General features: G+C 39.7%; 1 protein-coding gene across 2 annotated transcripts in view; it reads left to right on the top strand.

The window, feature by feature from the left end:
- The window catches only part of LOC110826988 (serine/threonine-protein kinase 17A), a 33,734-nt gene extending 12,000 nt beyond the window's left edge, over positions 1-21,734 (top strand). For both annotated transcript variants that reach the window (XM_022058156.2, XM_022058157.2), the window contains exons 2-7: positions 15,359-15,571; positions 16,179-16,317; positions 16,574-16,700; positions 17,341-17,389; positions 18,426-18,605; positions 19,003-21,734. In XM_022058156.2, the coding sequence (XP_021913848.2) occupies positions 15,359-15,571; positions 16,179-16,317; positions 16,574-16,700; positions 17,341-17,389; positions 18,426-18,605; positions 19,003-19,603 (1,309 nt within the window). In that variant the 3' untranslated portion in view covers positions 19,604-21,734. The remainder of the gene's footprint in view (positions 1-15,358; positions 15,572-16,178; positions 16,318-16,573; positions 16,701-17,340; positions 17,390-18,425; positions 18,606-19,002) is intronic.
- Positions 21,735-26,438: the final 4,704 nt, after the last annotated feature.

Raw genomic sequence — 26,438 nt, 5'->3', positions numbered from 1 at the left:
CGTTTTATCTGTAGTGGAGGAAATTCCACTACCAAGATCTCGATGAAGTCTCTGAGTTTGGTTTGGTTTTGGGTTTTTTTCCCCCTGTTTAATGTGCTGACACTTTTGAGTAATTTGTGCATTTGAGTTCACTTCATAGCTTAAAATTTGTTTACCAGCCGAATTGCTACCGGTTTCACAAGGAAGGCCTTGAGAGAAGACCTTAAGAGTTGGTGAGGACATTGGATGATAGAATTCCTCAACTTGTTATGAATTTTGTAGTGGAAGGAGTAAGATACTTTGATGTGCGAAAGAAATCATTAGGGCGATTAAGTTAAGAAAGATGAAATTGGCGAGATGTGTAGAGCGCGTATGAGATTTGAGAAATTCTTATCAAAATTTGACCGGAAAATCCGAAAGAAAGGCACTACTTGAACGACCTGGGCGTAGGTAAGTCGATGATATTAAAATGTGTCTTAATGAAATATGAATTTAGAGTGTGGTCTGGTTTTAATGTAATTAAAGATACGATTCACTGGTGGGCTCTTGTGATGATTTTATGAGCTTTCGGTGTACGTAAAAGGTTAGAAATTTCTTGGCCAGCTGAACAACTATTGCTCTGTAAAGATCCCTTTTCTGCGAGGTTAAATGGAATTGTGAATAACTTTTGTAGAGATAAGGACACTTCCTTTGGGAAGTATTTTAGCTGCAGTAGATTAGTAGGATTAGGTAGGTGGCTGTCATATGTTACTGTGATAACGGTGATATTGATGTGACGCCCTGGGGATGGCAGCCCGCCTTCGCATCGAAGTTCCTCGTGTGTTTCAAACAAAGAACTTCAACACATGCTGTGGCGTTTTATACACGAAGCATGAATTACTAATTTCTTGGCAAGTTTTACCCAGACCCAGAAACAGTTGTTGATTTGGAGATAACGAGGTGATGTATGTCGCATTGTTTCAGGAAAATTTCCACATTATTTGCATAGATTATGTATCGCTTCGAAAGCTAAGCTTCAGATAACCGAGTACTTTGCGCAGGGGTGGCCAACATATTCTGGCTTGCAGCGCCGTATAGTCTGGTAGAAGTTTACCAACGTTTCAGAGGTCCCTGCTGCCTCAATTATGAGGACGATGAGCAGGTTAGGGAAGGTTAGGCTTAATGCATGGTGGATACTTGTTTGAGTAGCGTAAATTATCGGTCATGAATTTGCCATGACTTATTGTGATTGAATTCCACCATTGGAAGTTTATCCAGACACTTGTCGTGTTGAGGAAAATGTATCATCAGAGACGATCACTTTTATAAACATGAGTAGGGAGTGTACGTCCGTTAAAGGTTTGATTTGTGTCGTATTCCAGGACATAACTGCAAGAGGAACTATAAATTACGAAACCGGTTTAATTGCCCTCCTGTTCGTTATTTCGAATGAGACTATTCTGTAAATGACAATAGTACGTAGCATTGTAATTTTTATATATTGTTTAAATCTTGTCCGTCTAATCACAATAAATTCTTATTAAATTTTAAAATATTACAATAATTAACATTTAAAATATTTAAAATATTATTAAATGATGTTCTTTATCGAAATATTCGATTTACATTAGACCATCATTTTTCACTGAAAAAATGATGGTCTAATATCATTTAATATTTTAAATATTTTAAATGTTAATTATTGTAATATTTTAATATTTAATAAGAATTTATTGTGATTAGACGGACAAGATTTAAACAATATATATTTATTATATCACAATATGACGCAACTTTACCATCTCATTGTCATTTTTGTTCGTTGATATGGCCGTGGGTTTAGAGGCGCATGGACAGCTCGGTTACTGGTGAATGTCGTCTGTGTGATTTGCAACGTCTTAAACATGCAAGTCGTTACTCATTCGTTTTTTTTTTTGAAGCACGTAGACAGTGGTTTTCCTCGTAGACCACATGACCGCTTGTACTTTGCAAAACGAATGTCGTAACTTTGCAATAATTTTTGTGATCGTGTTTGGGGGTCAGAAAATCAAACTTAATCGCTCTGAGAGCAAACAAGAAGGATTTGATGTGCTCGTTTGCTCTTGTGAAGTGGATTTCGTGGGTTTGGTCTTGACGCAGTCTTCCTCGCGAGCGGTGGTGATACAAGCCACAATCATTTGATTCGCGGTTTTAAATTGGCTACGTTTTGGATATAGTCTACGCCACGTAGTAGGCCTGGTGAGTTTGGAACTAAATTTCTAACGGTGGTTACTCTTGTGTGTAGAACAAACGTTGAGGACGTTAGAGAAGAAAATGATGTGGAGATTATGTGGATTTTGCTCCACGAAGCAGAGCCCTCGAGAAGCTGGTAGTCTCTCAGTTAGTAAAAGAATTCCCCTACTGTTATGGAACCCGAATTTTAATTGCCGTGTTTACAAAACCCCGCGAGAAGACCATGTCTTGCGCCAGATGAATTCAGAACACATCTTCATAACATATCAAATCTAAAACTTCTTGACGATGGTGAAGAGTCAATTGAATAAAAATTTTCTTGGATATTATCAATCGTCTAGTAAATATAAAACGTAAAAAAAACGACGTTTCGGAGATGGGGCTCTATCTCCGTCTTCAGGTTCCTACACAGTTGGGCCCACTAGATAGAGCTAATCCCTATCTCCGGACAGCTCTATCTAGTGGGCCCAACTGTGTAGGAACCTGAAGACGGAGATAGAGTCCCATCTCCGAAACGTCGTTTTTTTACGTTTTATATTTACTAGACGATGGATAATATCCAAGAAAATTTTTATTCAATTGACTCTTCATAACCTGTTTAAGATTCGTTTTAATATTATCCTGTTTACATCTAGGACTCGCAAATGGTCTGTTCTCTTCCGTCATCCCGATTGAGAAGCACGGTTATTTTTATGGAGTCATAATATTTGTAATGTGATCGTTTCTTATTCTTTTCTATAACCTGTTACATAAATGTTTGCATTCCTTGTACTGAATCAGTGTGAAGAATGTAATGCTCTTGTTTACCGTCTCGTTTATATCCTCTGGATCAGGGGTTCTCGCCCCTTTTTTTTTTCTGATTTAACACATTAAATGTACCACTAACCAAATGCGTTCAGGGAAAACTTATTTATGTTAATATCCGTACCATAGGTTGAGAAACGTTGCACTAGACTATTTCCAAAGGGTGGAGCTGTACAAGCAAGCAGCCATTTGCAAGACTGCTCTCTCTACCTGTAATGATCCTTCGCATTAATAAGGAGATAGAGGACATCGCAAAATTTATAGAATCTCTCTCAGACTGAGATGGCGTGGAGATGCTGAAATGATGGGTAACGAAAGAATGCCTAAAACGTAACGACAAATAAGATGGAAGGAACGAGGAAAATAGGTAGACCACGTAAAAGATGGGTAGGTGAGGTTGAAGAGGATTTGAGGATTATGGGAATACGAAATTAGAATTCAGTGGCTAAGGGCCGTCAAGATTGGAGGAATATTGTGCTGGAAGGCAAGGTCCACTCACGACGGACTGTAAGAAGAATGATTCTTCACATCTTTTGCAGTGCTGAGGTGAATTAAGGTGGGCTATTATTACGAGGGTCGCTCATTAAGTAATGCCCCACATTTTTTTTCTCAGCCAATAATGAAGATAGAAAAGTGCACTTTTACATGCTTGAGATTTGATGTTTCCCGCGTTCGTGTACGGAGTTTCAAATTATTCAAAACGATAGCGGAGCTGTAGTGAACTGTTAAAATGGCGTCTGTGAACGACTCTCGTTACAAGCAACGAGCTGTAATTGAATTCTTTTTTGCTGACAAAGAAACTGTGGTGAACATTCATAAACGTTTGTGTGCTGTGTATGGAAGCTGTGCAGTCGATAGGAGCACCGTTGGTCGCTGGGCTAAGAGAGTTAAAACTTCAGGAAGTGAAGAAACCGAGCTCCGTGATCTGCCGCGCTCTGGGCGTCCTGCCACAGCCACCACTCCAGACATGTTGAACCGCGCGGATGCCATTATTCGTGAGGATCGGCGCATCACAACTCGACAATTGGCCCAACAGCTTTCAGTCAGTAATGGAAGTGTGATTGCAATTATCCGGGCTCTTGCATATTCGAAGGTGTGCGCAAGATGGGTTCCACGAAGTCTCACAGCAGACCACAGGATTCAAAGGAAAACAATTTCTTCTGAATTGTTGGAGCGTTTTGATGCTGAGGGAGAGATCTTTCTGTCCCGGATCATTGCAGGTGAAGAAACCTGGATACACCACTTTGAGCCGGAGACAAAAAGGCAGTCGATGGAGTGGCATCATCCTCAATCACAGAGAAAGAAGAAATTCAAGACAACTCCCTCCGCCGGAAAGGTCATGATGACTGTCTTTTGGGACAGTGATGGGGTCATTCTTGTGGATGTGATGCCAAGAGGTGCGACCATCAATTCAGACGCGTACATTATGACCCTGGAAACCCTCAAGAAGCGTTTCCGACGAGTTCGGCCTCACAAGCATCCAGCAGAAATTTCGCTCCTGCATGACAATGCAAGCCCTTACACAAGTCCGAGAACCCGGGAAGAAATCACCAAATTTGGTTGAACGGTGCTGCCCCATCCACCCTCCGACTCCATCTCTTTGGGCCACTTAAAGATGCTATCCGCGGAACAAGGTTTGAAGATGACGAGAGCGTTATTCAAGCAGTGAGGACATGGCTACGTGCACAGGACAAGAGCTGGTACCGGCAAGGCATGCATGCACTTGTTCCACGCTGGCGTAAAACCGTACAAGTTGATGGGGACTATGTGGAAAAATAGTATGTGTAAAGGAAACATTGATTTATATTGTCACTAAATTTGAGCCATCTTGAATAAATATGTTCTGAGGAAAAAAATGTGGGGCATTACTTAATGAGCGACCCTCGTAGTCTGGACGTAATTTACGGAGCGAGTTCTATGCAGCAGTAACGTTCCTGGCTCTCGTTTGGGATGCATTCGGTTCGCGACGCAGCCCGGTGACGGGTGTGACGGCGAAGGTTTCCTGTGGTCTGTCGTGCTTCCAGGAAAAAGCAGGGATGGTCGTAAATACCCAGGCACATTTCCATCCGGGTCCAGAGGCCGACTGAAGTGACTGTGATTTCTTGTGTTTTTCTTCAGTCTTCGCAGCCACATGTTTTGATAGCGCCTCAAATTAGGTCACGACCACTTCCTTCCACATCCCTTCCAAATCGTTATTATTTATCCTATAATCCGATGCCATTTTTCTGAGCTACCGACGGCACTGAATCCTCTTCCGTTCTGATTGGTTATTTCAGTCTGACCGTATTTAATTGGACATCGCGTTACAGAATTCCAGATTAAGGAATTTGGCTTATTGCTAGGTGCAGGTTCGAATATTTTTAAGTGATTACTGGATGCTTGTGGACGGGTTTTGCTTGTCAGAGAGCATAAAAGTAAATGCAAGCCAGTTGAATCATACGGACAGACAGGAATGGCCAGTCTTGTACGCGTACCCTTCAAAGAACGCATGAGTGGACGAGGTGGTTGCTTATCAGAAACAAAACACTCCTCATTTTCACTTGCGTCTTTCAGCTCCCATCAAACTTAATTGTCTCAGTGCTATTATACGGTACAATGCAAACAAGACAAAAGATTTGCAACATTCCCTTCGCAAATTAGAACTTTCTTCTTTTGTTATTATGTGAAGGAAAGTGGACAGACTCTTAATTTGTATAATGGAAATAAAGAAGAACTGAGAATTCCAGATGAAGTGTGTGCATGTTTTAGAAATCGCTCGGCTAACTCATCCGACCTTCCATGTTACTAGCAAGGGCGAAAAATTGCAGTTTTTCGTCGTTCATTCCTGATGGCTTTTGTTTAACGATGTTACCGTAGATCTTAACCATTTGAGGCTCACGGACCCGTAAAATTGAGGTTACCGATGTCGGTCTTTTCGGTTATAATGCCGTGTGCGCTTGTAGGTAGATACCGACGTTTCGAAGGCAAATACCGCTTCCATCTCCAGGGCTGAAAACGCCATACGGCGTTACAACCCAGACAACGAACATCGAGAATCTCAAATCTCAAAATTGCTGATAGTTTCCCGAGGATCCTTTCCTGTAGAGTACAGAAATATTTATTTGTAAATGTTATTTCTAATACGTCTTAATCGTGTTTGCGCACGATATAAGAACAGTGTGCTTCAACGATGGCCTAGGGTTCTTAGGGATTGCCTAGTTCCTGGGGATGGCTCATACAGTGGAGTTAAAGCCGTCTGTGTTTGATGGTTCTCGTAAAGATGGCCGTGTGGTCCTTGGGCAGCAGCTGTTCTCCTGCTGCCAGTTGTTAGACCGCGCGTGGCTTGCAGATTGGGCGTAATTGTATGGGGCATTTCATTTATGAATTTCAGTGTGATTTAATCCAGCGTCGTCAGATAAGCCACAGATATAACACAGTTACAATTGCCATAAAACATTCGGCCTTTACAGCCGTGAACTTCTGGAAACGAAGATTGCTGTCTTATAGGTTGTAGCTGCATGTAGTCTGGTAAAAGTTTATCGCTCTGATGATGGAGGCAGCAAGGACCTCTGTAACGTCGGTAAACTTCTACCCTTGGCTGTGTTGCAAGTATTTCCTGTGCTCAGGAGACAGAAAAATGTTAAATTGTCCTCGACGGAACGAAATACAAATATACAAGAAACAGAAATATTTTGAATGCAAAATGAATAGTAAAACTGGTGTTGCAACCATGTACGATCTCTAAGCTAAACTAGATCTGTCTGCAGACAGGTGTCATAGCTTCAAAAGCACAGTGTTTCCTTATTTCAGCTAGTTTCTTAATAAAGTCATGTTAGCCAACGTGTATCATTGCTTACATTCCAGTGAAAGTCTCTTAGTCCCGGAAAAGCTGACCTCATTTCTCAACTATTTGATACGCGTATAACACAAGCTATTATCGCTGTGTATAATTTGCAAACGACCTTGTTGGTCGTATTTATAATCGAGCATCGAAGCGTGCAAGGCAAAGGATGCAAGATTAGCATAGCACTGGGGCGGAGACTACATCCGGTCGTAGTTTTAAATCGGAATATTTTATGGATCTTTGTTTTAATACCCCTGAATGTCCATTCATAGGCATATTGCATCGTCGTGTCTCCCATGTCGGAATTTAGATATCGGCCGACAACGAAACAATTGTCCTTTGAGTGAACAAATGTTTCGTGATGGCAAATTAGAGGTTTTGTGTTCAGATTTCCCACGAAATTTCCTACACGACATGGAGAGTTTTGTTTATGTCAACTTTAGAATAAGAAAAATAACAAATAATGTGTGGTGATGGAGTTTTCATTTTGTGTACATTTGCACATACTCAGTTTGATTGTTCTGCATTTTAAATTTCAAAATACTCTTAAATGGAGCTGTAGTGTAATGAATCACGTAAAGAGTGTAACATTAAGTCTATATTTGAATAAAAAAATTCCTTGGATATTATCCATCGTCTAAAATATAAAACGTAAAACGACGTTTCGGAGATGGGGCTCTATCTCCGGAGATAGGGATTAGCTCTATCTAGTTGGCCCAACTGAGTAGGAACCTGAAGACTGAGATAGATCCCCATCTCCGAAACGTCGTTTTACGTTTTATATACTAGATGTTGAATAATATCCAAGAAAATTTTTATTCTAATGACTCATTACCATCGTCAAGAACTTTTAGATTTGATATTAAGTCTATAATATGGAAATTTGAGCCATAAAATTAATAAAATAATCCGTTGTGGACGCGCTGTTTAATTTAGATCTCTGGTTTTAATGTCGTGTCGATGACATTATCTCGGAGCTGATTTTGAGGGGAAATAGGTCAAAGGATTAATCTGTGTAATTAGAGGAAATTAGGACTAAGTACGTGTTCCTGAACGCAGTATTGTGCAGGCAGAGGGAGACTTTCTGTCGGCTGTCGGTTCGTCACGTCGTTAAGATGAATGAGACATTTCATTTAACGTTATGCACGCACAAATTCAATGGAGACGTTGCACCCGGCAGCTGCCGGATACAGACGATCACATTCTCGCAACAGGACTGCAAAAACAAAAACAAAAACATAAACAAAACAAACAAAAAAGAGAAACTTCCTCGTCGCTTTATACCAGTGACGTTTCGGTCCTGCTTCGCTGTAATAGTTCAACTCATAAAACAGATTCTGTTGTTCGATAAATTTTTGGTGTGAAGTGGACTTTGTCCTAGAAGTTGGAATGCTGCTAAGGTTACGTGTTTTTCTTTTCTGTGCACGATGTCACGCCGAATTGTAGTAAATTTCTAAAAATCTCACTTTTATCAGCTTGGCGAAAGTTGTTAACGAAAATTCTTCTGCCCTGCTCCAAAAACGAGCTACGTGGTTGTGTAAAAATGACTCGGGGATTGTGACGTAGTGGGATCATTGTTGTCCGATTTTATCCCAAATACAAATGTGTCAAAAATTTTATAATAAATGTCATGGAAATCCGTTCAGACATTCTCGAGTTCTTGACGACTGACGTGAGGAAAGTAATAGACCCGTTGTTACAACTTTTAGTCGCGAAGGAGCCTAAAAATGGAAGTACATAAACTATTTATAGATTTAAAAAATACTTCAGTTTGTTATGAAATGAGTATTGTAGAGTAATATAATTGGATATGCGTCATATGTCCGTCTTTCATGAAGCCCCGTAAACTATTTCTCCTTAACTCGTTCCCATTCGTTATGAATGACTAGAAATAGTGTTCTCCGGTATTAATGAACTAAAAATATCTCGCGGCGATGCGCGGCGATGAATGGATTCGGTAGTTAGTGGCGTTTACTTTAATTGGTCTTGTTGGACGCCTTGGTGATGGAGGAAAATCTGTGATCTCTGTCAGTTACATTCTTCTAAAATGGAGTGGTCCAACTGGTGGCCCGCAGACCACAGCTGGAAAACTGTTCTCACCCCGAGGGAATAGGAAATTCGGGCCACCGTTTTTTAAAAGAAGGCGTTGAGACCTTTATCGGCTTCATCGTGTCGGACTGAGGTGAGGGTCTTCGTGGTTTGGATCCGTCTTTTCGGGTAATAGTTGCTTCAGTTGATACAGCGTTGTTTCTAAACCAACTCCTAATGGAAGTGTGTGAAAGTGACGAATACGAAAAGCCAAGAATCATGATTTCCGTTACTCGGATTCGCCTCGATGTTTTGTAAATACAAGTCTGTTGTTGACGGATTAATTGGCATTTAATCACGAATTAAGTTTCGACGAAATTTATCAACAGTACAGATGTTACATGTCACGGACTCATGCTGTTTTTCTTTGTGTGTATTTTTTTGAACACAGGCCTGCGCGTGTCGGGTTACAAATTAGGTATAATGCATATATTTATGTATCAAGTAGGATATCCGCCATTTTGGAAGGGGGGGCTGAAATTTTTAAATTTTTGAAGGGACCAGTACGATACAAAATGAACGCTTATTGTGAAAACCTGCAATGCCAGTTTACACTAGGAGTGGGGTATACATCCACTCCCCCACACAACTTCACAGGGTGGTGCGATAACTTTACATTTACCAATTTCCACTTGAACGTGTTGCGTTTGGTTTAACGCGCTTGGCCTCCTCATTATGCGTTCACTTTAAATTGACATATGAGACACTTTTGCGCTACACTGCCGTTGGGAATTAATCACATTCGGGGGGGCCCGGGTTCAAATCTCGGCCCGGAGACTGACTATCCTGACCGGGGTTATCGTGTTTTTATTCAGTTCCTCGAGGCAAATTCAGGGATAGTACATTAAATTAGGCCACGACCGCTTCTTTCCACGTCCTTTCCAATCCCTCATTGGACGGTGTATAGTCTGAGCAACTGAAAAAGCGTCGTCAAATGACTATAAATAAGATGGTAAAGTTGCGTCATATTGTGATATAAATATATATTATTTAAATCTTGTCCGTCTAATCACAATAAATTCTTATTAAATATTAAAATATTACAATAATTAACATTTAAAATATTTAAAATATTAAATGATGTTCTTTATCGAAATATTCGATTTATATTAGACCATCATGTAATATTTTAATATTTAATAAGAATTTATTGTGATTAAACGGACAAGATTTAAATAATATTTAAATAACTTTAAATAAATAAGACACAAAGGTCTATTTGCCGGGCGGTGCACCCCTCATTTCCGTGGTTTTGCCAGCAGGGAGGGATGTTGCCAACAAACAGATTGTTACTTAGGTGTCCAACTTGTACGAAAAAGGCAAGGCATGTTGGCAAGGAGGAAGGAATTCAGATCCTAGGCACAGCAGTCGCCAGGACGTCCTCATGTCCGTCCTTTTGTTTTTTGTTTTGGGTGCAAGAAGGATGTAATCGCCGCGCCGAGTCGGGACGCAAGCGCGTGTTGGTTATTTTGACCCGAGGCGCCCCCCCCCCCGGGCCAACATTCCGAATTCATTGTCGTTGACTTGGCGTGCGCATGGATCACCTGTGGATGTCGCCGTTTAAACCTGCGTCTCTCTTCTTCACTTCAGCGAACAGCCTTCGAGAGACGATGCAGCTCTGTCGATGGTTTCATGTAAGCTGCCAGTGTTCGAATACACGCAGACGAAGAAGGAACCCATCCTAGCGGCAGTGTACAACTCTGTCGGTACACTGGAAGGTCTGTCAGCTTCCCGTTGAGTCAGGAACTACGATAAGACTTCGATTTTCAAGGATCAGCGTACATAATTCGCGCCTAGGAGGCTGGCACAGAATTTCAATTATTCTCGCGTAAATAATATGGGGCCTTATTTTACAGAACTGCTGAATGGAATCGTAGGTGGCCGAGAGGGTTAATTTGTTGTTTATTTAAAGGTTCAAGGCACTCTAGTTTGCGTATTTTATCGCCTGCCAAGAGCGGAAAGAAGAGGAAAATAAACTTTGTTGTGCAGTTCGGTTACAACTTATACCAGGAAGAAACAATTCTAACCGACTTGCCAAGATCAACTCGTGGGGTACAATAATGCCCATAAGCCTGTCTCCGCCGTAGATAATGACTGTCTGTATCTTATTTAAAGGATTGAAGGTCCTGACGTAACAAACGGAAACAGAAGCCAACATATCTGGGGCGCAGGTAGTCGTACATGACAGTGACCTACGGCTCAGAGTCGAGGCTGGCGAAGAAGGCTTCATTGGTGGGATGATTTTGAATTCTGTTTAACTCAAAACTTTAACCGCGTGGATTACTGTTCTGGGTGTAATTGGGGGGAGGGAGGGGGGACTTCAGGGATTACTTTGAGGTAAACCAAATTTAAATGTAAACATCGCCATGTTAAACCCTTCGATGCCGCAGGTCTTTCAAATAATATTTAATAATTCAGTTTAGTACCGCAAAAGAATGCACGTTTTACCATTGCAGAGATGAACTCATGAATGCTGCTTAGGGAAATAATGAAATCACTTCTGTTTGCATTGAGAACCAGAAATCTCACAAACATTATCTTATCCTGCTTTTCCTTAAGGACCGAGTTTATTATCTTAATGTCATGAACGTCTTGCTGCAAAGAAAAGAAACTTGTATGTGACGCAGACTCGTCTAATCTTGTTTCTTATCGTGTGTTTGCGTGGTACTTACCTGAAGGAGCAAGGCATTTGTTTTCTGCGTGCCATCACGAGATTTGGAAGTCTTTTTGCATCTAACAAAGAAATCTTTGTTCTTTAAATAAATTATAGACATTAACCGTGAGATGAATTTGGCATCGTGATGGAATTTCTGCTATTTCGTAAAACAATCCTCTCACCATGTTAATTATAACTTATTTTTAACTCGCGGTTCGGTCAGCCACCTGCCTTAAAAATTTCAGTGCGGTAATGAAGTCTTTCTTCAAGTCGGAGTTGCCGCTAATATAGGTTTTTAGAACGTGTCAGTGTTTTGTAGACAGTCTTATAATATGCTGTTCACTAGTGTAACGACTTCTGGTTTAATTTTAAAGTAATAAATGCGATTGTACCGAATACCAGCAAAGTCAAACATCTCGGGATTCATTGTTATTGTTTTTGGCTGCGTAGTATGGGGCAGGGAGCCAAGTCGAATTCTATTTGTCATTAACTCACCTCAGTTCTTACAGTGCATGGATAGGAAATGCAGAAGCACTGGGCGCTTCGTGGCTTGCCTTTTGAACTGTACCAGTCGATCGTAAACTCGAAGCTCTCGACTTTCGTTCTTAATTAAGATCTGCTTTGACTTCATCTCTTGTTTTCTGGTCCACAGGGGCCACAGTAACTTCCTGCGATGGAAGTGTATGTGGAATTAGTTTTTCGAAAAGTATACATTAAATTGTAAACTTGCGACGTAATGTTGCATTCAGTAGTAATCGTAAAATGCTCGTGGAAGTCATTTCCTCGGCAACATATCGTCGCTAACCTGGCGTGAAACTGGCAATACGAGGTGCGATCGGAAGGTTTCCAGACTGCGCGTATAAAAACCCGTACACTTATCTCAGGTATTAAATTCATCCATCACCCTCGAAGTAGTTCCCCTGGGAGTGAACACGACGATCCCAGCGCCGCTGCCAAGCCTGGAAGCATCCCTGGAAATCTTTCTTTGTCAGCCTGTCAAGCACCATCTGCGATTCTGCCTGAATCTCTTGCCAAAGACTCGCCAAAACGGCTACGGAAACCTATGAAATGCTAAAGCAAGCATTTGGGGAGTCCGCAATGGGTCGTGCACAAACTTTTGTGTGGCATTCACGTTTTAAAAATGGCCGAACCTCTGTCGATGATGACGAGCGTTCTGGACGACCATCTTCAAGCACAACGCCCGAAAATGTTACGAAGATTCGGCAGGCCATTTACGAAGATCGACGTCGTACCATCAACGACTTGTGCGACATTGTTGGGATAGGCTATGGGACCTGTCAGCTGATTCTAAAGGAAGAACTCCACATGCGACGCATCCTGTCTGAGGACCAGAAGCAGAATCGACTTCTCGTTTGTCAGGAGCTGAAAGATCTTGCAAGAACCGACCCCAACTTCCTTTCTAAGCTCCGTGTGACTTCTTCCTCTTCCCAAAGATGAAAATTCAGCTAAAGGGAAGGAGATTTGAGACGATAGAAGAGATTCAGGCAGAATCGCAGATGGTGCTTGACAGGCTGACAAAGAAAGATTTCCAGGGATGCTTCCAGGCTTGGCAGCGGCGCTGGGATCGTTGTGTTCACTCCCAGGAGAACTACTTCGAGGGTGATGGATGAATTTAATACCTGAGATAAGTGTACGGGTTTTTATAGGCGCAGTCTTGAAACTTTCCGATCGCACCTCGTATTTCTCCATTACTCGGATGCATCTCGTGCTAATGGACGACGACAAGATTTGTGGTGTGCAGCCTCCATTTCTTTTAGCATCAGCGTTTCGTCGCTGCTCGCGAATGTGCAAGTTTCTTTTGTCATTTCTGTTGTCGGCTCGCAGTAGCGAGTCATCGTGATTGGAATGCGCCCAGTCGCTTTTTCCTTCGTTTGTTTTATTACAGGACCAAGTGCTGCTCTTAAAGAAAAAGTGATACATACTCAAATTCCGTCACCTCCTGCTATATTTAACAACCGCAGAAAGTCTGTCTGCATGGACCGAAGTTCTTGAGAAACATGCTCGTTTAGCTATTTAAGAGATCGCCTGGAAGGTTAGTTACAGTGTTCACAAGAGTTCACCATCGGCCCCCTGCCTTGAGGCAGATGGACCCTGTCTCATCTGTACACATTTCCTTCGGATTCGTCTTAATACTATATTTCCATTTACTCCTAGGTATTCCGAGTTGGGACTCATTTTGTTACGAAATTTTCTCCAGCCTCATACCACTTAATCCCTCTGAGTTCCAAATATTCTCAGTTGAATCAGAACCAAACACTTGTTGGGTCTTTCACCTCGGATAGCCCACATGGGCTTGTGGTTTTACAAAAAAATCGCTTAGTCTAGTTTTGCAAGCAAGTTAATGTTTTGTAGAAGCTTGCCGTGTTCTTAAATTTAGCTGGAACAGGATTACCCACATGACTGAATAATGTCTGCGGTTATAAAACATTTTTATTTTGGAGGATATTTAACAGACAACTGAGAAAAAACAAGACGCCTTATTTTTATTTAGACGAGTAAGGAAATGAACCCTATCACATATTTGTGATGCTTTCTTTAGAAAAATTGAGACATTTTAAGAACAGTAATTTACATGTAATATGTCGCCTTTTCACATGTATTGTAAACGTCATAAATCAACTTATAATATCCTCCCATTTATTCTTAGCTCACTCAAGTTGTGTCTTCCCCTCAGAGTCACCAACCAATATTTTGTATGCGTTTGTCTCCTCGATGTCTATCCCATTACATTACATCATTGATCCCATCGCCACAAAATAAATGGTACGAATTATGAAGCTCCTAATTTCACTTCGCCCGCTCTATTTCTTTCAGTTATGTTTAACATTCTCTGTGTTTATCCTGCTCAGGGCGATAGAAAAATTTACACACACAATCAGACGAAAGGGGAACTTGGATTTTTGCATAAAATACCCGTGTTTCTGTGTAGGTGGCGGGAAGGCAAGTGTTTCTAAACTCATCGATACTAATCAGTTCCAATATTTAATCTGTCCTTTAGTTTTTCGTGGATGTTATTTTAGCATATTGCTATCAATTTCAAATATCTTAACTTCGCCAGTTTTGAAGGATTTCAAAGTATGTTGTGCTGCATTCTGGTGATAAGACTTGAATATACGAACTACGCTTTGTTTTCTACATTTATTTCAAGCTCAGCCTCTATTCGATAAACCAGTATAAAGTTATGGCGGGTCGCAATCCGCGGACAATTTGTTAGGAAGCGTCCTAAACATTTGTTGGGTTAACGCCTATTGTGTTGAGTACACGGTGTCTAGCAGATGGCGGTATCTAGTGACGTAGATACTGCGTGTTGTTCATATATCACCATGCCAACCAATTCTATCAAGGGCACTCTAGCGACTGTTTAACGCCATGTCGCAAGAAGTGAACTAAACCAGTCCGCAAATTTCTGTGTAACGTAAAATCATATTTGTTTTACCACAGCTAAAAAATACGATGTTTTATAATTTGGCTTTTCTCATAACCAACCAAACCCCCTCCCCCTCCCCCCCCCCCCACCTTGGAAGTTGCGAAGTAATTTATATGGAACTTCTCTTCTGTGTAGTCTTGTAGGTGGTTGCCAACCTTTCGCAACAACCAGTCGACACAATCGTCAGGGTAGGCACCCACCTGCAATACTACACAGCGTTATATCCTAGAAGACCATAACCCAATTTTTATCCACGTAAACGTTTTGATGCTCGTTGTTGCTTGTTTTCCTTGCCTCCTTTTACGATATTTAATGTGGGACGTTCTGTTGACATTGTGTTTGCTTTCAGGGGGAAGTTTGCGGCTGTCCGGAAATGCACACACAAGGAAACCGGCGTGGAATATGCAGCGAAGTTCATCCGCAAAAGACGACGTGCAACGGACCAGCGTAAGGGCATACTGCACGAGGTAGCGGTTCTCAAGATTGCCGCAGACAGCGCTCGCATAGTTCGGCTACATGAAGTTTATGAAACTTCAACAGAGATGGCGCTTATATTAGAGCTGTAAGCTGTAATTTTTCATGTTAATTATTTTTCAGCGAGTATTTTCCGCGCTGGAGGGTGGGTTCGACTCGACTTGGGGCCACATAGTGTCTTGAAGCAGCTAAATGTAAACTGTAAATATCGTTAATTGGTGCAGTTTATTTCTTGTTTAAATTTGGTGCCATACATTTTTTCTAACATCAATGCCTGTGTCTTATGTACTCATATATATATATATATAAGAGTACATATATATATATATTAGATAATCCAAGTGCTGGGTAAAGATGAAGCCCATAACATGAGACAGGTGTGTGATATGTGCTGCTTCGTCAGGGGGGTGGGGCAAAATTCTTAAGCTGAGCACAGACCCCGAGAAACTGTTACGCTATTGTTGATCTGAAAATTAAACAAGTAGTTATGGGAAGAATGTATGGTGCCTACTATCTTTCGTATACTTCAATTTAAGTAGTGGTGGGAGTTATAAGTTAATAATTATGTTCTTTTATCATTTCCACTAGTACATATTCCTGCTACTTTAGATACTCACTCATAGTGCTGCACAGTTGTCAAGTAGGAATCAACTTTATCAAACTCGTGTTCAGTTGTTGCATTTGGTCACTTTCAGAGCTGCAGGTGGTGAGCTGCAAAGGGTTCTTGATGCAGAAGAAGGGCTTGAGGAGCAGCACGTGGCCAGAGTCATGAGGCAGATACTCGAAGGTCTCTGTTATCTGCATGACAACAACATTGCACATCTTGATCTCAAGGTAAGCCAGGAGTAAGAACTGACTGAATTGCATGTATTGCATATTTATGAGGTCCCATATTTCAATCTCAGCTTTTAAACAGTCTGTTGAAGCTGAGGTTTTTGCAGACTTCTGAAATTCTTCCGGGCAAATGCTCGGATGGTTCCTTATAGTGTGCCGCAGTTGCTTCATAAATATGGGCTCATCCACTGAAATTTACCTGACATTTTGTTTGGTTTCAAACTAGTGTTGTTTCTAAATTCTTAATTTGTTATAGCCACAGAACTTACTCCTGACTGGTGCTTATCCAGACTGCGACATCAAACTGTGTGACTTTGGGATTTCAAGAGTTATCAAGAGTGGAGTTGAAGTACGAGAAATTCTGGGGACACCTGATTATGTTGGTATGGTTTATAATCTGCACGATTCAGTAACTGGGAATACACATTCTAGGGTCACCATTTTTATTTATAATGTATTTTTTACATTTTCCTCATGCTAGATGATTTGAATCAATCGCTCCAAATTACTTATTTCTGTATCCAAAAATTTGGATACAAATATTTAATTATCTTCTGCCCTTCTCACACACATACATTATGATGTATTATATTTATTTCTAATCTACAGAGCATTCCATAATTATTCATCCGAAAATAAAAAACATGTTTGCAGACAAACCACTGGGGGGGGGGGTTGAGAACAAAAAAACAATTATATTGACATTCCAACAGAAGGCAAAGTGCTTTATTCTAGAGGTTGTTCGACAAAGTGTTTTCCATGTTTTGCATTGACATGTGCAGTCAAAATATTTCTTTTTCTCATACAGATACTTTATGTTGGTCTGTCAGCCATCACCAGTTGGTCTGCAAGCGTTAAATTTAGTGATATTTGTTATGACTTTGGGTAAAAGTTGTTTGATCTGTGATGGCCGTTATAGAAGTTTGTAGTAATGAATAAGAAGATTATTTTTGTACAACTTGTGGAGTGACTGAACCTCATTTTGTGGTATTTTATGATAGCTGTCTATATTTTGTCTTTTAGCGCCTGAAGTGCTGGGCTATGAACCCATCAGCCTCGCTACTGATATCTGGTGAGTACTGTTTTCACTGATACAGTTCAGAATATTATGACTAACTGACTTGGTAGTAACATGTTACAGGGCCCTCGTTGAGCGGCGGATTTGAACGAGAAACTATATAGTTAACAGATCATCTTACTGTCTCTTGACTCAGAGTCGGAGACAAAACTTCGCTGTGACTGCTCTATTTTTTATCGGGTATGGCACATATCTTGGGATTACTCTGCTCTCAGTCTCATCAGAAGCGTCACCTCGGTCCGCCTTGTTTGCAAGACATGAATAAATAAAAATCAGCTTTTTGTAAATTATGTTATTTCCAAAACAATGGAGACAGGTGAACTTCTTGAAAACTCGTACGGATGTGCGTGGTTTTTGTTATGGTTGCAGGAATGATTAGCCAGACTGGGGTTTGCTGTGGGTTTCTTCACTTCCTTAGGCACGTTTCAGGGTAGTACAATAAGTTAGAAACAAGTTCTGAAATGAAAGTTCATTCACTAGTCATTTGTTTAGAACTCGGATCTTGATTTTCCAAATACACATTATAACAAATGCCAGTTATGTCTAAGTCAGCCACAATAACTTAACCAGTAATTAAATTAAAATATATTATAGAAGGAATTATGGTTGCAATGCTAGTAATTAAATAATTTAGAAAAACAACCAATCTGATTACTACCAATTATTTTAATTTAGGATGTGACTACAGGGCTTTGTGTGTGGTATTCTACACAGCATCCACCAAGCATCTTATCCCTGTGCGTGAAGTGTAAACAATACACTGTGCCACAAAATGTACACCCAAGAATGACAACTAGTCTCTGCATGTGAATTAGCATTCTTATGACTGAATTATTGGAATATTAAAGATGATAGCTTTGCTCTTGTATAACTAAAACAGCCATTTGTGACTTGAGGACTGAAGGTTATGATCGCTTCCTCCAGGCCATCTTCTCATATCAGTTAATACCACATGATGTACACAGATTCAGTGATCAAAAAATCAGTATCTTACTTTTCAATGAATCTGTATTTACTATTGTATCTGCAGGTCTGTAGGAGTACTGACATACGTACTTTTGTCTGGCTACTCACCATTTGCTGGCAATACCAAACAAGAGACATTCTGCAATATATCGCAGTGCTGTCTTAGTTTTCCTGATGAACTGTTTGATGGAGTGTCTTCTGTTGCCAAAGACTTCATTCAGGCTACGTTAGTTAAGGATCCTAGGTAAGAAGGAATTCTGAATTGGAATACTGCAATTTGTGGGCTCGGAATAGAGGTAAACATTTGTAACTGAAAATTACTTAATTGTATGGTAGACAGGTGGTGTTGCTATTCTGCATATCTGTTCTAAATGACATTTGTAGTTGACTTTTAACAGCTATTAACTGGTGGTCATTGATAGGAACTGCTGCTTTGTATCATGAAATTAATCTCGTTATAAGGAATTTAAATTGCAGTATTCATCTCTGAGCTCCAGAACTATTAACTGCATAACAACAGTTTTGAAAACATTCAGTTGTTCATGGCTATAGTGTCTCTTATTATATTTGTAGTTTTTTTATTCTAAAATTAGTTACATGTACTGTCAGATAATGGCTTCTATTTACCTTTTATTTTTCAGTAAACGTCTTACTTCTCACCAGTGCTTGGAACACCCATGGCTGTCAGAGCCATGCATAGTTGAAAAACTTTCAAGTTCTTGCCAGGCTGACACAGAACTTACTATTTCTTCAAGCAGTCCAGCAAGTAGCAGATTAGATCATTCAGAGAGTACTGACATCAAGAGTTCGTTAGTGAACAGAGCAGTACAGTGTCATAATTTTGAAACAAACAGAATAAATGGAAAAAGCTGTTCCTCTAGCTTTTCAAATGGGGGTATATTTGAGGAAAATGGAGTTCACAATTCAGATACCAAAGCTACTTCTCCGTCGTTTGGTCTTCAAAATAATGGCACAAATATTGTTGATGGAAATCATGAGACAGATAGTGAAGAGCACGAAGAGCTCCCAGTTCAGAAACGCCCAAAGAATTCTGAAGACAGACGATCAACTACGTACCCTGTAGCATCATGTTTATTATGTGCCCAGTGTGGAATGCAATGCTGCCGTCTCCATAGAACATCGGCAACGCCGGAGCTGTTACATATGACTCGACAACACCGCCATTCCAGTATGAGTAATTCGCCAGTTGAAGTAATTTTGGACAGAGGAATCACATGCTAGACAGTAGCTTCAATGAATAAGAATAAATTGAAGTGCAGTTATTTTGAATCTGGGAAACAGCTGAGCTGTTCAGTGCTATCCTGTTGCAAACTATGAACTGGTGTTGTAGGTTTGCATAAAAATGATATAAAATATCAGGGTTTTTTTCATTTTCTTGATTTTTATAAATGCAGACATTGCTACAAAATTTCAATAAATTCCATCTTTAAAAATTCACTGAGATATTTCATTCTGGAAGCCAAGGAACATTCAGGCATACAAAGTAAGGAAAACTGGTCAATTTGAGCATCATAATTACGTACAAACAAAAGTGATAGACTCCATTGTAGCTTACATGTGATTGTAGTTTGTAGTAACAAACATTGGTGGAAAAATTACAGTACTGGTAACCATCGGATTTTTACCCTTGGAGCATGGTTGGATGCAGCATCCCAACATTTTATTCTATGATATTCAAGTGTAGTTCTAATTGCTGCATAGGTAAAAAAATATAAAATGATTTAATAGTATCAACGTTAAATCAAATGGAATTATTAAGAAAAAGTGCTATTATAAATTTTGCATGTTCTTAGTCTGCTAAAAATTTTGTTTTCAGGAATATATTTTGTGAAATTTCATATTGTGTATACAACAAAGTGTCGTGGAGAGACACGCAAATAATGGATAATTGGTTGATGTTTACATCCATTGTAGTAGTGTTGATAATTAATCTGCAGTATACCAAGACACATTTTTTCCAAGTCATTACCAGATAAGAAAGAAACAGAGTAAATCAAAATCCAGTGATTTAAATAGAATGTGTTCTTTCTCTATTTTTATATTAGTTATTGTGTTTCCCCTTTTTCCTCAAAAATTATCATGAAAGTAGGAGTTGTATTTTGTAGTTCATGTGATTTGTGTCTTAAAAATGCCATCAATACTGAATAGACTCTGTTATTGTAGCAGTGAATAGAAGTTGAGTATGTATGAATTACTCTTAATTTAAAGCTGATTGCTTTGAAATTAAATTAACTTTCACACTTACAAGACTGATTTATCTTCAACGTCAAATTCTGTGTCTTTGTTTTACAGAGGTTGGAGTAAATTATGACATTTTCCTATGCATAATTCTTCAAAGATTTAAATTTCCTAGAATGACTTCTATAATGTTGTTTCAGCTTCAGTTTTTGTGTGGCTTACTGATATGTGGAAATTGAATACTTGTGAGGGGTTTGTTAATGTTTATAAGAAAGTTTCAGTTTTTGACATACACAAATAGTGTTATTGTCTACATGCATTTGTGTTTCTAGACGTGAGAAAACTAATCATGTAATTGAGTTTATCCTGTATATTTTGATGGATTCTACTTGTAAATTAAGTACAAATTTCTACTAATGTCAGCCCATTATTTGCAATTTGTTTCTCTTTTGAATTAATTAATATTCTTTGTCTTAAGAATAGGCTAAATAACATCTTTGGCAAATGAGATGGTTAGGCCATTAAGAGATTTGATTTATAAAATGAAAATACTTCAAGAATTAAAAAAAAAAAATAGTATAAGTAATGAATTTTCTATGATAGAAATTTTTTGACTGTAAAGTCTTAACATGATCTCCAATGTTAAGAGATATTTCTTAAGGAGAGATAAAGTAAATCAGTGATCGTCTCCATTGCTATAAGAATTCAAAGGAAGCAGTTCCTCATATCTCTGGAGATCCATTTTTACCATAATGGTGTAGTGATGTTTTGTTTAGTATCACAGCTAAATGGTATTTATGTTTTCTTCCCAGACCAAAGATAATATTATGTTAGATTTGTATATTTCTGGGGGGCTGCATTTAAAAAATTGTTTAAATGACTGGGTCTGGTAAACTCAAAACAGAGAAATATTATATATCAAATGATTATTCCAGATGATTAAGAAATTTTAATTTCTATTCACAACGTTGCATTTTTCCTCAGAATATGTAATAACAGTTTCATTTTATAAGTGACGTAATCAAATACCGTGTTAATTGTCTTAATACGTACTTAAATTACAATTTTTGCAGTAATCTTTGTGACCATTAAAACTAATATTAAATATATTCTATAAAATTGCCCTAACTTAATTAACTTAAATCAATAAAGTTACTTGTGAACTGACATAAAATTACAGATTTCTTCCTCATTCTCCAGAATACTTTCAGTTTGACCACTAGGTAAGTGTTTTTGGCAGTATAGTCCTCTTGGATGATCGGCCACCTGGGAATGAAATTAATATCCTACATTTAGGAGACTTGTGTCTGCTTCCATCATCAGGGTTGACATGACACAAGTACCCATTGTATTTTTTATCCACAGCTCTAGAGTCCAGTGGCGCTGTTTGACAGTTTACCAACAAAGGAACAGCAGTCAGAGTTACGTAACTTGTGCAGTCTGGAATGCTAGCTGTCGTTCTTTCTTCTGTATATTGTTTCTTGAAGGTCTTATTTCATTGAAATATGTTGGCAGCAGTCAGTTAATGTGAACTATAAGAGCCAGCTTTTATCCACATAAATTTAATTGATCTTGTATTTTAAGATGATAATTATTGTAGTCATTTATCTTCCTTCTAGGCTCCTGGCTTTTGGAAATTTGCTTTGCTGGGCAGTGATCCAAAACACAAAACTTCAGTGCGCTGCAAAAGGTTCACTGTGGATGTTTTCCAATGACTCAATCCGTTATAAACTAATTGCAGCAGTCTTTTGAGAAATGGTCCATTATCTGTGTCTACATCTCTCAGGTGATGTCTTCTCTTCAGTTTTTCCAACTAAAATTATACGCATTTCTTGTCTCCATCAGTATCAACCTATTTAGTACATTCTGTTAATGTAATAAGCCAAAACATAAATGTAAATAATTATTTAGGGTGACATAATCTGAAGGGTTACAAATCAGTAACTTTGTTTTGTTTGGATGATATTTTTTAGCAAGTGTTGACTAACTTTGAGAGTAGTGAACTGTTTGTCTTCAGGGTTGTAATGCCGTGTGGACTTGTAGGCTAGAGATAGAGTCGGTATGTTTATACAAAACATTGGTATCAACTTACAAGTAGATTGTTTATTGTCACACCAATTCTGGTTAGGTATATTATGAACAAAATTTTATATTTGATGAGCCGACATTTTTCCTTGGAAAATTACTGTGGGTTTGAATTACGTTTAAAATTAGGGTTAATAGTAGTGATGCAGATTGAAATAAAATACACTTGATATTGACTTCACATGCCAAATTTGAGTGAGATGTGTGAAGTATTGGAGATAGTGCCTGTACATGAAGAAATGGATGAATATCTTGACTTCCATTGACTCACAGGCACATAAGTTCTTGGTCACACAAGAAAATCAGACCACGCTAGGGTCGTGAGTTCAAATTCTGCGCAGTGCTTGAATGTGTGTACGCGTTTGCCGGCCATCGTCCAAATTCGTGTGTTCTTCCGCAGCGTACAGATAAAACGACCTAAGAAACCCCACATCTCATTCTTCAGTATCAAGGAAACCGGGAGATAATGATCAAATCGGGTTATTTGAAACGCAGAGGCAAGGTTTACGTCCGTTCAGGTGCCTCAGTCTTCTTCCCCCGCCCATTTATATGGTTCTTCGCACTGAAGGACAAGGAACCAGGGGCAAAGACATGGCCGCGTTCCGTTCCTGCTACCTCGCGAGACTCCAGTCACAGCGACCTTGGTGAAACCACGGCCCATGACTAATGGAAACGCATTCTTCCTCGCTCAACAAAGCCTTCAGGTTACACAAATATACTTGCCGCATGTTATAGACAACCTTGTATTGTGTTTCCCCGCAGCCATCTGGCAGAACGAACGAATTCACGAGGGCGAAGAAACTTTCCACAGTAGCTAACAGCTGCATTTCCACTCTAACGACTCGTACTTGAAACGGACGGCGTTCAAAAGCTGCGCATGCCCACGGCCGCTTTTCAAATGGGAGCGGTTGGAAGCTGCGCACAACTTCGATTTTTGCGGTCTCACATCACGAGTTTTTACGAAATCAGAAGTCGCTAGTTTGATTCTTCTGAAGTGGGGATTACTCGTTTGCATGTTCTCGCTTTTACAATAATTTATACTGTCTGCAGCTTCTTACTGTAGGTTCAGGGCCGATCCCCCTTCTAAGTGGTCCAAATGAATCATAGTTTCAAAATTAATTTTGAATCGGAAGATGCCAAAGGTCCTAATGAGCGAAAGCTGATGAAATCTCGCCCCTCCTTTCTGTTATCTCCTTCTCTCCCGATCTACGTCGAACACGTGTGTTCATAAGCTATATGACTGGGCACGTGTGCGACATCAACGGTTGGCTGTGACATTTCTTTGCGGAAAGTGCGGAAGTTGCCCCGTGCATTGCGAATCGATTATTTCGCCACTCCGATCACGTGAGAAGATCTCGCTTTCCACTGTCGCTGAAACATGCGGTTTCAGATTGGAGCTTTGGACCAAAAATGTCAGTTTCTGAGCGACTTTTCTCGTGCGTAGTACGGAAATGTTTAAGACACTGACATATTAACGACAAACACCCTGGTTATATAGGCAGTAAGCACCCCTGACACATTGGTAAACTACCAGACTACACGGCGCAACATTCCAGAACACAGCAATCTTCAAGGTAACGAACTTTCGGGTTCTATAAAAGGCGAAGAATTCCTTGATCAGCTGAGCATGTATTAGCTTATCAAGGACTCTACTGTATGAGGCTAGTTAGCTAAGTGAGCTGAAGTAACGGGGGGACACGTAAAACCACACAGGCTTACCGAGGATCTCCACAGTTTGTAATTTGGCTAAATTGAGTCAATAAAGGTCCGATGGACAACAGGAAGTACACACACAGCTCTGAAGAAGGAAGCAGTATGTTCCACCGAAAAGTTGGCTTCAACCTACAAGTCCACTCAGCGTTACAACCCAGAAGACAAACCTCGACATTTTCATTTCCGCTGTAATTCGTTGCTTCTACTTATCGTGAAACAAGAAAAAGACACTTCTTTTTTAAATAACTTCATATTTCAGAGGTGGCAACTATTTCTCTGTTCCGAAAATCGTGCAAAAGCCGGATCGTTCGTTATCGATATTCTGTCATTCTCTGTCTCTCTTTAAACGTTGAAACCGTCGAGCTGTATAGACGCGTCGCGACGCCACATCGCGTGTAGCGGGTAGCCGTGCAGGCGCCAGTCAGCAAAGGACTGCTGTGACGTGAAGAGACGTAACTATATCTCGCTGTGGTACAGGGCAGCGTTTAACTTCTGAGCGCTGCTAATAAATTATTGCTGTGTATACATCTTTTTGGGACACCTTGTATTTGTAATATGAATAATAAATCATAAAAATTTAACATATTTTGATGTTATAGGAAGGCGTAGTAAATGAACAGAATGACAACACGTAAGAAATATAGAACTTCCTCGTCGCCGTGATGATGGAGACAGTAAGCACCTCTGGAACGTCGGTAAACTTTGTAACCAATTGCACGGGTAAAAACCCCCAGAAGAAAGTAATCTCCAGAATAATAATAAGAAGAATTCGGGTGATAGAAGTACGACAAGAACGAGGAAGTGTAGGAGCATAGAAAGAAAGAAGGAAAGAAAGAAAATGTAGAATGAGAGGAAGGAAGGAAAAAATGGAAATAAATAATATATTCCGACAAAATATTCTATCAACCTGATAGATGACAAAAACAGGGCTAATAATATCCCACAGATATTACGATACTTTGCGAACTATTTTTAAATTAATTTCGAAGTGTCGGTGTTCACCAGTTGATAAACGCTTCTGCAGCTGACTGAGATATCACGGTTCTTATAACAAGAAGCTCGGTGTTGTATGACTTGCTCGGTCAAAATATAAGCCACCTGAATGTACGTATGACCCTTAAATATGCATTTTCAAAAAAGGCTGCCTGGAAATTAGCAAACAGTTCTTCTCTGTAAAGGCTTACAGACCAATGCCTGTTTAGCGGGTCACCGTTTTGTAATCATTAAAGAGTAATGAGGAACGCCTCGGGTTGCTGAGCACAGAGAACAACAGATTCTCTCGAGGGAAGTCTCTGAACACAAAGTCACTGACGGCGACGTCCAAGTGAGAAGCAACACTCGACAAATCTTACTGTGAAAGGCGACGCCCAGGGAGGCGTTCTGTAAACCCACCAACGATCGATGCCATCGGAGGCGTCTGGCATCTGTTCTACTGTTTACCTCTTCACTCCAAGCCGTATACTAGGACGAGACTCGAAAGAAGTACCCTTATTTAAAATACGCATTGTTCTTATAAATGTTCCGGAGAGGCCACATGAGAGGATAATATTAAAACTTAAAAAAATATAATTTACTTAGAGATCAGACCAGAATATCACCATCGAAATTTCAGCTAATTGTTTCATAGCGTACATTTCTTTGCCATTAGCAAGCTTCTTTGTGACTCAGTAGGCACAAAGAAAGATTAGCCATTCTCATCTATTAAATTAAAAATTAATGTCATGTATAAAAGTAACGATGTATTCTTTGAGCTGAACGAGCAACGTTCCAGAAGATATAAAATTTTCGAAACAGTTTTTGTCTTTGTTTTCGATTCAGCCTGTAGAATCTGCTTCAGGCCACCTGCATGCTTTTTCTGTCATATGGGCTTCCTATGCTGTTAGGCGAAACGGAAGATTAGATGCTAGAGAAACCAAGTATGTGAACTACTGATACATCAGACGCTCCATATATTCATGGAGTTTATGAATTTGGTTGGCAAATGATGTTTCTGTGCTGCTATTACATTAAAGTATATATTTAGGGTGGGGAACATCTTTCCTTTTTGTGAGCCGAAGGATTAATTACGAAGTAAATTGTT

This window comes from Zootermopsis nevadensis, unplaced genomic scaffold (assembly GCF_977971745.1).
Source record: "Zootermopsis nevadensis isolate Lab colony 2312 unplaced genomic scaffold, Znev_1.0 Znev_ptg000002l, whole genome shotgun sequence".
NCBI lineage: Eukaryota > Metazoa > Arthropoda > Insecta > Blattodea > Termopsidae > Zootermopsis > Zootermopsis nevadensis.
The sequence above is the reverse complement of the archived record's forward strand: the minus strand, read 5'-3'. Positions and strand labels throughout refer to the sequence as shown.